General features: G+C 44.8%; 1 protein-coding gene across 2 annotated transcripts in view; it reads left to right on the forward strand.

The window, feature by feature from the left end:
* The window catches only part of LOC143299773 (stress response protein NhaX-like), a 54,889-nt gene that overhangs the window by 7,858 nt on the left and 33,975 nt on the right, over positions 1–13,056 (forward strand). Inside the window, exon 1 of one of the 2 annotated variants that reach the window (XM_076613177.1) lies at positions 11,430–11,561. The exons of the other annotated variant lie outside the window; for it this stretch is intronic. Coding sequence (XP_076469292.1) covers positions 11,483–11,561 — 79 coding nt within the window. The 5' untranslated portion in view covers positions 11,430–11,482. Of the gene's footprint in view, positions 1–11,429; positions 11,562–13,056 lie in introns of those variants that run through there. 2 annotated transcript variants of the gene reach the window in all.

The following is a 13,056-nucleotide window of genomic DNA, read 5'->3' on the forward strand; positions in this document are numbered from 1 at the left end:
AAAGAAATGCAAATACAAATACACACACATGCTTAAAATAGAATAAAATGAAAAAAAAAGGTAGAGAGAGAGAGAGAGAGAGAGAGAGAGAGAGAGAGAGGAACGAATAGCCTGACAAGACATGAAAAGAGGAAGGAGAGAGAGACAGAGTGAGGAGGGAGGGAGGGAGAGAGAGAGAGAGAGGGAGGAGAGAGAGAGAGAGAGAGAGAGAGAGAGAGAGAGAGAGAGAGCCAAACGCTGTGGCTTTGAAGATCAAATACCAGCAGTGATGTGTTCAATTGATTTCTGCAACTCGCCCCTTTAAAGACAGCGTCTGCACTGCGTTCACACCGCCTGACAAAAAAAAAAAAAAAAAAAAAGAAAAAGAAAAAGAAAAACCCAGAAAATTGCTACGTGTATTTATATCTTCTTCTTTTTTTTCTGCGAGAATGACTTTATTTTTTCTCAAAAATTAAAAAGATGTTTAACATTTCCTGCTACATTGATTATTTATTTTCTTTGGCTGGACTGCTGTTTATTTCTGGCGTGTAATTGAAGAGAGAGAGAGAGAGAGAGAGAGAGAGAGAGAGAGAGAGAAAACAAAGGATACAGGATACAGAGACAGAGTCTCAGACAGACAGACTGACATTCATTCGTGAGAAAGAGACAGTTACAATCAGACGGACAACCACACTTAGGAATTGAGAGAGAGAAAAAATCACAGACAGATACTCATCGAGCGAAAACGAAAAAAAAAAAATTAACAACAGAGGTAGATCGATAGATAGATAGAGAGACAGACAGAGATAGATAGAAAGCAAGAGAGAGAGCGGGAGTGGGGGTGGGGTGGGGGAGGTAGAGACAGAGAGCACGCCTTTGCCTACAATGTTCTAAAGTAGCGATGGAAAACAAATTCAGGGAGGGAGGGAGGTGAGGGGGGGGGAGGACGCTTTGGGACGGGCACTTTCAGGTAACAGAAACTTCCCCAGGGGGGGACTTGGAGGGAAGGGGAAGGGGAATTATGGATGTGACCTGACGTCCAATAACTGTCAGACCTGCAGGAAGTAAATTGTACACAGACCCCCCCCCCCCCTGACCCCCGGCTTCCCCCCACTCCCCCCCGAGCCCCCTCGTGGGTATTTCTCACTGCTCGTACACTGACAGGTGAGCAGAGAATGAATCCCAGAAAGCACTGATATGATGCACGAAAAGACTGAGAGGGGAGAGTCACAGACAGCTTTGATATGATGGAGAAAAGATTGAGAGAGAGGAGAGTCACAGACAGCTTTGATATGATGCATGAATAGATAGAGAGAGAGGAGAGTCACAGACTGCTTTGATATGATGCATGAATAGATAGAGAGAGAGGAGAGTCACAGACTGCTTTGATATGATGCATGAATAGATAGAGAGAGAGAGGAGAGTCACAGACAGCTTTGATATGATGCATGAATAGATAGATAGAAAGGAGAGTCACAGACTGCTTTGATATGATGCATGAATAGATAGAGAGAGAGAGGAGAGTCACAGACTGCTTTGATATGATGCACGAATAGATAGATAGAGAGAGGAGAGTCACAGACAGCTTTGATATGATGCATGAATAGATAGAGAGAGAGAGGAGAGTTACAGACAGCTTTGATATGATGCATGAATAGATAGAGAGAGAGAGGAGAGTCACAAACAGCTTTGATATAATGCATGAATAGATAGAGAGAGGAGAGTCACAGACTGCTTTGATATGATGCATGAATAGATAGAGAGAGGATCACAGACAGCTTTGATATGATGCATGAATAGATAGATAGAGAGAGGGGAGAGTCACAGACTGCTTTGATATGATGCACGAATAGATAGAGAGAGAGAGGAGAGTCACAGACAGCTTTGATATGATGCATGAATAGATAGAGAGAGAGAGGAGAGTTACAGACAGCTTTGATATGATGCATGAATAGAGAGAGAGAGAGAGGAGAGTCACGGACTGCTTTGATATGATGCATTAATAGGTAGAGAGGGGAGAGTCACAGACTGCTTTGATATGATGCATGAATAGATAGAGCGAGAGGAGAGTCACAGACTGCTTTGATATGATGCATGAATAGATATAGAGAGGATCACAGACAGCTTTTATATGATGCATAAATAGATAGATAGAGAGAGGAGAGTCACAGACAACTTTGATATGATGCATGAATAGATATAGAGAGAGGAGAGTCACAGACTGCTTTGATATGATGCATGAATAGATAGAGAGAGAGGGGAGAGTCACAGACTGCTTTCATATGATGCATGAATACATAGATAGAGAGAGGAGAGTCACAGACTGCTTTGATATGATGCATGAATAGATAGAGAGAGGATCACAGACAGCTTTGATATGATGCATGAATAGATAGAGAGAGAGGAGAGTCACAGACAGCTTTGATATGATGCATGAATAGATAGATAGAAAGGAGAGTCACAGACTGCTTTGATATGATGCATGAATAGATAGAGAGGAGAGTCACAGACAGCTTTGATATGATGCATGAATAGATAGAGAGAGAGAGGAGAGTCACAGACAGCTTTGATATGATGCATGAATAGATAGATAGAAAGGAGAGTCACAGACTGCTTTGATATGATGCATGAATAGATAGAGAGGAGAGTCACAGACTGCTTTGATATGATGCATGAATAGATAGAGAGGAGAGTCACAGACTGCTTTGATATGATGCATGAATAGATAGAGAGAGAGAGGAGAGTCACAGACAGCTTTGATATGATGCATGAATAGATAGAGAGAGGAGAGTCACAGACAGCTTTGATATGATGCATGAATAGATAGAGAGAGAGAGGAGAGCCACAGACTGCTTTGATATGATGCATGAATAGATAGATAGAGAGAGGAGAGTCACAGACAGCTTTGATATGATGCATGAATAGATAGAGAGAGAGAGGAGAGTCACAGACTGCTTTGATATGATGTATGAATAGATAGAGAGAGAGAGGAGAGTCACAGACTGCTTTGATATGATGTATGAATAGATAGAGAGAGAGAGGAGAGTCACAGACTGCTTTGATATGATGCATGAATAGATAGAGAGAGGAGAGTCACAGACTGCTTTGATATGATGCATGAATAGATAGAGAGAGAGAGGAGAGTCACAGACAGCTTTGATATGATGCATGAATAGATAGAGAGAGAGAGAGGGGAGAATCACAGACAGCTTTGATATGATGCATGAATAGATAGAGAGAGAGAGAGAGAGAGGGGAGAGTCACAGACTGCTTTGATATGATGCATGAATAGATATAGAGAGGATCACAGAAAGCTTTGATATGACGCATGAACAGATAGAGAGAGAGAGAGTCACAGACAGCTTACCGCACATACTTTATATATTTTTAGAAAATACATTAGACTTGTAATTTGTCTGGAATGTGCTGTTGGTGTGATGTGTGTGTGTGTGTGTGTGTGTGTGTGTGTGTGTGTGTGTGTGTGTGTGTGTGTGTGTCTGTGTCTGTGTGTCTGTGTGTGTGTGTGTCTGTGTGTGTGTTCTTTTAAACGTGTGGTGATATTTGCTGAGGTTGAGCGGCACCACTGTAATAATGATAATGTTCCTGTATAGTTGAGCTCTTGAGATGATGACGTGAGAACATCAGCGGATGTTACATCAAATTTTCAAGTATTGTTGTCTTTTTTGCCTCCGAGCTGACTCTGTCTCTCTCTCTCTCTCCAGTTGCCCCCCCCCCCCCCTCCTCCCCTCGCCCCCACCCCTCTTTTTCTGACTCTGTCTCTCTCTCCGGCCCCCCCTCCCCTTCCTCCCCCCCTTTTATTTCTGTCTCTCTCTGTTTTTTTTTGTCTCTCACTCTGTCTGTCTCTCGCTTTGCCCGTCTCTCTCTCACTCTGTCTCTGTCTCTGTGTCTCTATCTTTTTCTGTCTGTCTGTCTCTCTTTCTCTTTGTCTGTCTGTCTCTGTCTCTGTCTGTCTGTCTCTCAGTTGTTTTCTCCTCTTTACGTTTTCAAGCTCGAAGTGTGTCTCTGTACATAAACAAATTATGTGTTTTCATGTATCACTTTTTTTTTTCATATGCGGGTGATGTTGTTTTCTTGGGGGGAGTGGGGGTGTTGGGGGGTGGGGGTGGGGGGGGGGGTGAAGAGTTGTTTATTTACTTGTTTGCTTGTTTTTGGCCCTTGAGGTCTGAGTGTAAAGAAGTTGTTGTTGTTTACTCAACTTCTCTAATGAAATGAAATTTCGAAATAACTTCAGACCTGCCTCAGTGTGACTCTCTCTCTCTCTCTCTCTCTCTCTCTCTCTCTCTCTCTCTCTCTCTCTCTTTCTGTGTAGTAGTAGTAGTAGTAGTCTTCAGTTTAACGTCTTCCACTTTAAGTGATATTAGGCGGAAAAAAATTGGGCAGAGGGTGAAGAATGGCGTGTGTGCGCGTGTGTGCGCATGTGTGTGTGTGGTGGGGAAAGATACAGAGCATTGGAAAAAAAAAAAAACATTAAAAGGGGAGACATAGGCATAATATAGAAGGAAACGCTAACATCAAACAAATGTAACAACTATAACAAACGTCCAATTGGACTGTGCAGCAAACCTTCTGCTTCTTCTTCTGCGTTCATTCGTATGCACACGAGTGGGTTTTTACGTGTATGACCGTTTTTACCCCGCCATGTAGGCAGCCATACTCCGTTTTCGGGGGTGTGCATGCTGGGTATATTCTTGTTTCCATAACTCACCGAACGCTGACATGGATTACAGGATCTTTAACGTGCGTATTTGATCTTCTGCTTGCATATACACACGAAGGGGGTTCAGGCACTAGTAGGTCTGCACATATGTTGACACGGGAGATCGTAAAAATCTCCACCCTTTACCCACTAGGCGCCGTCACCGTGATTCGAACCCGGGACCCTCAGATTGACAGTCCAACGCTTTAACCGGTTACTCGGTTATTGCGCCCGTCAAACCTTCAGCAATAGCAGATAACATCTTGAAATTGTCAAAAATACATTCACAGTGTGTGTGTGTGTGTGTGTGTGTGTGTGTGTGTGTGTGTGTGTGTGTGTGTGTGTGTGTGTGCGTGCGCGCGCGCGCGCTGAATACTCACATGTAGGCTCCCGAAACCCTGAAGGCGTATGGAAATCAAGTGAACATAATTCTGTGATGAAAGTGCGTACGGAAGATGAAGGATCAATAAATTGCACGCTGACATGTGTGTGTGTGTGTGTGTGTGTGTGTGTGTGTGTGTGTGTGTGTGTCTGTGTGTGTGTGTGTGTATGTCTGTGTGTGTGTGTGTGTGTGTATGTGTGTGTGTATGTGTGTGTGTGTGTATGTGGGTGTGGGTGTGTGTGTGTGTGTGTGTGTGTGTCTGTCTGTCTGTCTCTCTCTCTGTCTAGAAGCAGATTGGTGTAGGTGGTGTGGGGGTTGGGGCGGGGACGGGCAGGGATGTGGGGGGCGGGATGCAGGGGGCGGGGGGTGGAGGTGGGGGGGGTAAAGGGAGATGAAATAAGAAGCAGCGAAACGCAGACCTACTTCCTCCATTGCAGTTCCCCCCCCCCCCCCCCCCGGTTCCTGTAGCACATCACAGCCACTTGATGTTGTCTGTGATTGTCATTGTGTGGAACCTGCACCCTCAGCAGGGAGAGAACCCCGCATGGGGGAGGTCTGTAGAATTCACTGACTGGTTTTCCTGCCGGAGTGACAGAATTATTGCCCCTGTCACGTCCAAACTCGCTCCTCCCCCCATTCCTCTAAATGTGTTTTTTTTTCCATTTGCTGGGCACACACACGTAATTCTGTGATGAAAGTGCGTACGGAAGATGGAGTATCAATAAATTGCATGGAACGAAATGTGTGTGTGTGTGTGTGTGTGTGTGTGTGTGTGTGTGTGTGTGTGTGTCTGTGTATCTGTGTGTCTGTGTGTGTGTGTCTCTGTGTGTGTGTGTGTGACCCATATTGTGTGTGTGTGTGTGTGTGCCAGTGTGTGTGTGTGTGTGTGTGTGTGTGTGTGTGTGTGTGTGTGTGTGTGTGCAAGCTATATTCTGTGTGTGTGTGTGTGTGTGTGTGTGTGTGTGCTCGAGATATATTATGTGTGTGTGTGTGTGTGTGTGTGTGTGTGTGTGTGTGTGCGCGCGTGTGTGTGTGTGAGCTATATGCTGTGTGTGTGTGTGTGTGAGAGCTATATTCTGTGTGTGTATGTGCGTGTGTGTGTGTGTGAGCTATATTCTGTGTGTGTGTGTGTGTGTGTGAGAGAGCTATATTCTGTGTGTGTGTGTGTGTGTGTGTGTGTGTGTGTGTGTGTGAGCTATATTCTGTGTGTGTGTGTGTGTGTGTGTGTGTGTGTGTGTGTGAGAGAGAGAGAGAGAGAGAGAGAGAGAGAGAGAGTGTTACAGAAAAGTGAGATGAGGGGGGAAAAGAGCAGCAGTAGGAGGCCGATCAGAGACGATTTTTTTTTTTTTTGCAGCAGTGCTAAGAAGTTTGCCGCTTCAGAGTTAAGAGTTAAGAATGTTCCTCAGTGTATGGAGTTTACCGTGGAGTTGGGAACACTCTCAACGATAAGCAAACTTAGCGGTTCATGCACTGCCGAACTGACCGACCCCTGACGCATGGAAACGCTGTGTGACGCCGGACCTGCCCCCCCCCCCCTCGCCCCCCCCCCACTCCGACCCCCACCCACCAAAACCTTCTCCAATCGTCCATTCCGACCTCACGGGCTCTAACCAGCCACATAGTCCAAGACTTAACGCATCCCCTCCCATCCACTGTCCACCTTGATCCCTTACTTCTACATCATACTGCTTTTCTTTTTTATTCGTCAGTGCTTAGTGTACTTGTTTTTCCCACCACCACCACCACCACTCAATCTACCCCTGATCCCTACGAAAGAGATTGAGAGAACGAACGAACGAACTTGACGAACGAACGAATGATTTATTCAATACAAACAAACGAACGAACCAGCGAACGATTTATTCAGTATATGGCCATTGTCCCATTTGAAGGGGTTAAACAAAAGTAAAGAAGATTTTCTACCTTCTATAGTATTATGAATTTTGTTAACATACAAACAACATACGAACACAAAAGTATTGCGAGAGGGAGAAAGTGGCACAGCGTGAGGGACTCCAAAAAATAAACAGTTACTCAAGGATAAAGATTTCAGGCAATGCCTTGTCTTCCAGTCTGTCTGTGTAGCAACAACTACAGAGAACAACAACAGTTAGGATAATTGTTATATCAATAATCACAATCAAGATGATGAACGGAATTCTCTGTCTCTGTCTGTCTGTCTGTCTGTCTGTCTCTCTCTCTCACGCACACACACATACTCACTGACAAACACACACACGCGTGCGCGAGCGTGCTCTCGCTAGGAAACAATAATAGTTAATTGGATTATGCATATTGTTGTTCATAGTAAGCACGGATACAGACAAGGGGGTTGGAGGGGGTGTGGGGGGATGGGGGGATGTGTGGGGGGGTGGGGGGGTGGGGGGGGGGCAGGGAGGAGGTAGGGAGCTCTCTACGGCAGCGAGGCAGCGACCAGTGACGCAATGAGGGGGCATCTCATTCTTCCCCCGACATCTGGAATCAGTCATCTTGCTTTATTCCCACAGCGTTCAACGCCACAGTAGTGCCATGCTGGTGTTCGTTCTTCTATGCAGAGAAAAATAAGGATTTGTTGTTGTTGTTGTTTTTTATGTGTGTTTTTTGTTGTTGTTGTTTTTTTTTTTTACGATCGGCTTCGGATCCACTCTGTTTACGCATTCCCAGATTCAAACACTGACTCCACTGTTGGACGTCGTTCTTTCTCTGTCTCTGAACCTTGCATTAATTTGGAATGAACTTCCTCTTTCGCTTCGTCAGGTCTCCGCTCTCAGCTCTTTCAAGTCTGGCCTTAAAACCCACCTCTTCACAAGATAGCCTCCCTCCCCTACCTCTTCCTTGTCTTCAGTTTCTTCAGTTTTAGAGTTATGCATGCGTGTGAATGACTGGTGTGAAAGCGCTTAGATTTGTTTCTGGACAAGATTTAGCGCTATATAAATACTATCATTATTTATTTATTTATTCATTATTTTATTTATTTATTTTGGTGGAGCTTGGTTTGCGGAGGACACAACTGCATAAGTTACGACTCCGCGCGCAGCAAACATGTAACTGTTTGAATGATGCAGAAAGGCGGTTTTTTCTTCTTCTTTCCAGTTCCATAGTATAAAGACGTTTTATCTGGGATCTCACTAACAGGTGACTAAATTCTTAACAATTAAGGACAACATCCAGTCCGTTTGATTTGATCAGTTCAGTTACTCAAGGAGGCGTCAGACAAATCCATATACGCTACACCACATCTGCTAAGTGATGGTGATGATTCACAGTTGCCTATACTGAATCACATAATCTAAGAAAGGGCCATAGCTCTTGCCCTCACTGAACCAAAGTTAAGGGTTAGTAAAACGACCAATAACCATTTACGGCAATCGGGGCAGCGAATTCGTATCCACTGTGTCTAGGGCTGGGCATAGGCAGGCGGGGCCCAGTCCTCTTCTTCCGCCGTTTTAACCTTCCCCAACCTGAAGTCAGGTACCCATTCACACGTGGGTGGACAGAGGGAAATCTGCCGGAGCCAAACAAACAAACACAATGCAACCAACTACTTGTGGATGGGACAGAACGTGCAGACAAAGTGTTCAGGTAACTTCGAACTCTCCCTGCAGTAGCCATGACAGCAGCACAATGCTATGTCCACTCTGTGGACAGACAGAGTAACCAATCGATTGCTGATATTTCATTCAGTCACTTCAGTTTGTTGACTCACTTGTGTAAACAAAGTGAGTCTATGTTTTAACCCGGTGTTCGGTTGTCTCTCTGTGTGTGTGTGTGTGTGTGTGTGTGTCCGGGTAAACTTTAACATTGACATTTTCTCTGCAAATACTTTGTCAGTTGACACCAAATTTGGCATGAAAATAGGAAAAATTCAGTTCTTTCCAGTCATCTTGTTTAAAACAATATTGCACCTCTGGGATGGGCACAAAAAAATAAAAAAAAGGAGACTAATTATATGCAAACTGCATTTACTGTTATATTTATATTTTTCGTATTCTCTAAACTTGGCACTTTGACCTCTTATTCTGACACAACAACAAGAGGAGTCATTATTATAATTTTTTGTTCAAACAGGAACTTGTTTTGCTAAGCATGGAATTTTTATTTATTTTGCAAACGTTTTGGTGCAGATAGTAAAGAAGGGAAATTACTCTGTAATTAATGCTAGGGGACTTAATTTATCACAAGTGAGTCTTGAAGGCCTTGCCTTTCTTGTTGTTTGTTTGTTTTTGACACAGGAAAAACTTGAACGTCATCCTTAACTTTCTCGTGGGCAGTATAATACAGAAATACACAATGTGATACATATGACAGACCGAACTTGAAGCAGTGACATATTTCTTTTCTGAATGTCACAACGTCCCTGTTACAATTATGCAGACTGACATGAGAGTAATTGCATATCTATCTTATCACTATTCACACTGATGACTAGCTAACCGGGATACATACTCAGTTCAATTCCATCGATGTTGACGAAAGTGTTCGCAGCACAATCTCACGTTATCACACACAGACTGCTAAAAGGTTTGGCTGCTAAGCCTTCCACTCGAGGAAAGCAATCCAGAACGCGAAATTGAAAACAAAACAAAACACAAACCAAACCAAAAACAAACCTGGCAGTGATGGAAAGGCTTCTCGTCAGAACTTACAGACGACGATCCTCAGAGCAGCCATTTGCTCTGGCGCCACGGAAGCAAAGGGAACGTTGGAGTAAACTGTTTGGGGGGAAGCTCTTGGCTGGAAAACTCTCTCTCTCTCTCTCTCTCTCTCTCTCACACACACACACACATTCTCTCTTTCTCTCTCTCTCTCTGTCTCTCTCTCTCTCTTTTCTCCCTCCCCGTCTCTCTCTCTTCCCGTCTCTCTGTCTCTCTCTGTGTGTGTATCTCCGTCTCTCACTCCTCTCTCTCACACTCTGTCTCTCTCTCTCTCTCACTATCTCTCTGACTGTCTCTGACTCTCACTATCCCTCTCTCTCTCACCCTCCCCCCCTCTCTCTCTCCCTGTCCTTTTCTGTCTGTCTCTCCCTCTCTCTCTCCCTCTCTCTTCCCCCTTCTTTCTCTCCCTCTAAGATTAATCCCAGGGTCTGTATGCAGTAGACCAGCCTGGAATGACTCCCGGGGGATAAAATTCACCCAGTCAAAACTGACCCCCATGATACCAGCTTCAAACGACCCCCGGGGGTAAAGTTCACCCAGATGGAATCAAAACAGGCTATAGAAGTAGAACTCATCTCCGAAAACGGAGTATGACTGCCTACACTGATTGCGAGGGTAAAAACGGTCATACAAGTAAAAGCCCAGTCGAATGCACTGATGAGTGAGCCGGCGAGGGAGTCGCCGCAGCCCACGAACTGAAAAATAAGAAGAAGAAGCAGGAGAAGAAGGAGGAGGAGGAGGAAAAGAAGAAAAAGAAGAAGAAAAGGAAAAAGAAGACGAAGATGTAGAAAAAGAAGATGTAGAAGGAGAAGAAGAGAAAAAAGAATGATAAGAAGAAGACGACGAAGAAGTGGAGGAGGAGGAAGAAGAAGAAGAAGAAGAAGAAGAAGAAGAAGAAGAAGAAGAAGAGGAGGAGGAGGAGGAGGAGGAAGAAGAAGAAGCAGATGCAGAAGAAGAAGAAGAAGAAGAAGAAGAAGTGGAGGAGGAGGAAGAAGAAGAAGAAGCAGATGCAGAAGAAGAAGAAGAAGAAGAAGAAGAAGAAGAAGAAGAAGAAGAAGAAGAAGAAGAAGAAGAAGAGGAGGAGGAGGAGGAGGAGGAAGAAGAAGAAAAGTAACACCTGCCCCCCTCCCCCACTTCTAATTCCGTTACGTTATAATGGAGTGGAGGGAGGGCCGGTGAAGGGGGTCGGTATATGCTAACAGAACTACCCCCAAGCCCCCCCCCCCCCCGCCCCCAAACACACACTCCCACTCCCCCAAACCCCACCACCCCTTTCATTTTCCAATAGCTTGATTGACTCCGCAGGGAAAAAAAGGTACTTTCCAACACGGAGTGGCGGAGGGGTAGGGGTTACATCTTGACAAGCCACAAATAACCCCAGGGTAAAAACTAACGGGGGTAGGAAAAAGGCTGCTACACCGGACCACTCGCGCACAGCCACTTCGGAGAGGGGGAAGGGTGTGTGTGGGGGAGAGAGAACTAGCTACAGACAGGACGCGAGCGAGCGAGAAACGGTCGTGTTGCCTGCATCACCAACGGTGCCTTAGAGCAGTAGCAAGAGAGAGACCCGTGTATTAATGTATGTCTTGGATGTAGACAAGCTGCAATAGGTGTGCGAGTGCCCGTGGGAAGCGGGTGGGAGGGGGCGGAGTGGCAGCCATTTCATTTACAGCTGGGCGGGGGGGGACTGGTGTCGTGTTGTGTTCAGTTCACGGCCATTTTTTGTTGCTGAGTGTGTCCGTTGAAACCATGGCAGCCACTTCGCCAGTGGAGAGAGCGGTGGTTCTGGCAGTGGACAACAGCGAACATTCCGTCAGCGCCTTTTACTGTGAGTCCTTTCTCTGACTGTCCTTCAATGTCGTTCGTTGTGTGTCGTAGTGCTGGTCTCTCGGATGAGACCACGAACCCTCGTGTTACGTGCACTTGACGCACCGGTAAAAAGAACCCACGGCGGCCGCGACAGGACAGTGGTCGAGTCCGGCCCTGGCAAACTGTTGTGTGGATTGTGTGTGTGTGTGTCTGTGTGTGTGTCAGTGTGTGTGTGTGTGTGTGTGTGTGTGTGTGTGTGTGTGTGTGTGTTCGTTCTTTAGTTTAGCGTCTTTTCACTATTAGTGATATTAGACGATTAAAAAAAAAATATATATATATTAGTAAAAAACAACAACAACAAAAAAACAACAACCCCCAAAACAACAAAAAACCAAAAAACAAAACAAAACAAAAAAACAACAACAAAAAAACACAGACAGACAGATAGATAGATATATGTAGAAAACAGAAAAAAATGTAAACTGGTGATCATGGTTAGAATTGGACAGTACAATGTTTGAAAATTTTGATTCAATTGAAGCAGTGTCAATTGTCAAGCAGTTTGAAAAAAAACAAAAAAACAGTTGTCTGTTGATACATAATTTATATTATCTCTGTTTTAACTCTCTCCATACGAACGGCGAAAGACACGACGTTAACAGCGTTTCACCCCAATTACCATCATCAAAATATTGCAAGCGGAAGACTCTTATACTGAAGAGGTGAATGTTGACAAAAAATACCACAATTCTGACGACGGAAGCTAAAGGTTGGGTCATTCAGACACCCACTGGACATCCGAGGGGTCTGTGTAGAGGAGAAGAGAGGACTGGCCGTACTGAGTGAGTTAATCATCATCCGGAAAGTAGCATTTTCTTGTGTCGGCTGAGTGCCTCAGAAGTGCTGCGCTTGTATATTTAAATAAAATTAGAAGTGTTTATAGCTGGGCACATGCCTTCACAGAAATTCGACATATATATTTTAAGAGGGGTGTGTGTGTGTGTGTGTGTGTGTGTGTGTAGTGACAGTGTGTGCATGTGTGAGTGTGTGTCTATCTGTGTGTACCGCCCGTACATGGTGACTTGAAAAAAATAGAGCACACCACTTCTAGAGATAGACACAGAAGGAAATGGAGAGAGCGAGGACTAAGTTGTTGTTTTTTTTTATTGATTGATATGAATACTTATACAGAGCGGCCTATTCTCGGTCGGAGACCAAGCTCTAAGCGCTTTACAAACACGGGGTCATTTACACAACAGGCTGCCTACCTGGGTTGAGCCGACTGACGGCTGCCATTGGGCGCTCATCATTCGTTTCCTATGTCATTCAATCAGATTTCAGGCACGCACACATACACACTCATACGGACATGTAACATTTTACGTGTATGACCGTTTTGTTTATTTACCCCGCCATGTAGGCAGCCATACTCCGTTTTCGGGGGTGTGCATGCTGGGTATGTCACGTTCTTGTTTCCATAACCCACCGAACGCTGACATGGATTACAGGATCTT

Source organism: Babylonia areolata, chromosome 25 (genome assembly GCF_041734735.1).
Source record: "Babylonia areolata isolate BAREFJ2019XMU chromosome 25, ASM4173473v1, whole genome shotgun sequence".
Taxonomy (NCBI): domain Eukaryota; kingdom Metazoa; phylum Mollusca; class Gastropoda; order Neogastropoda; family Buccinidae; genus Babylonia; species Babylonia areolata.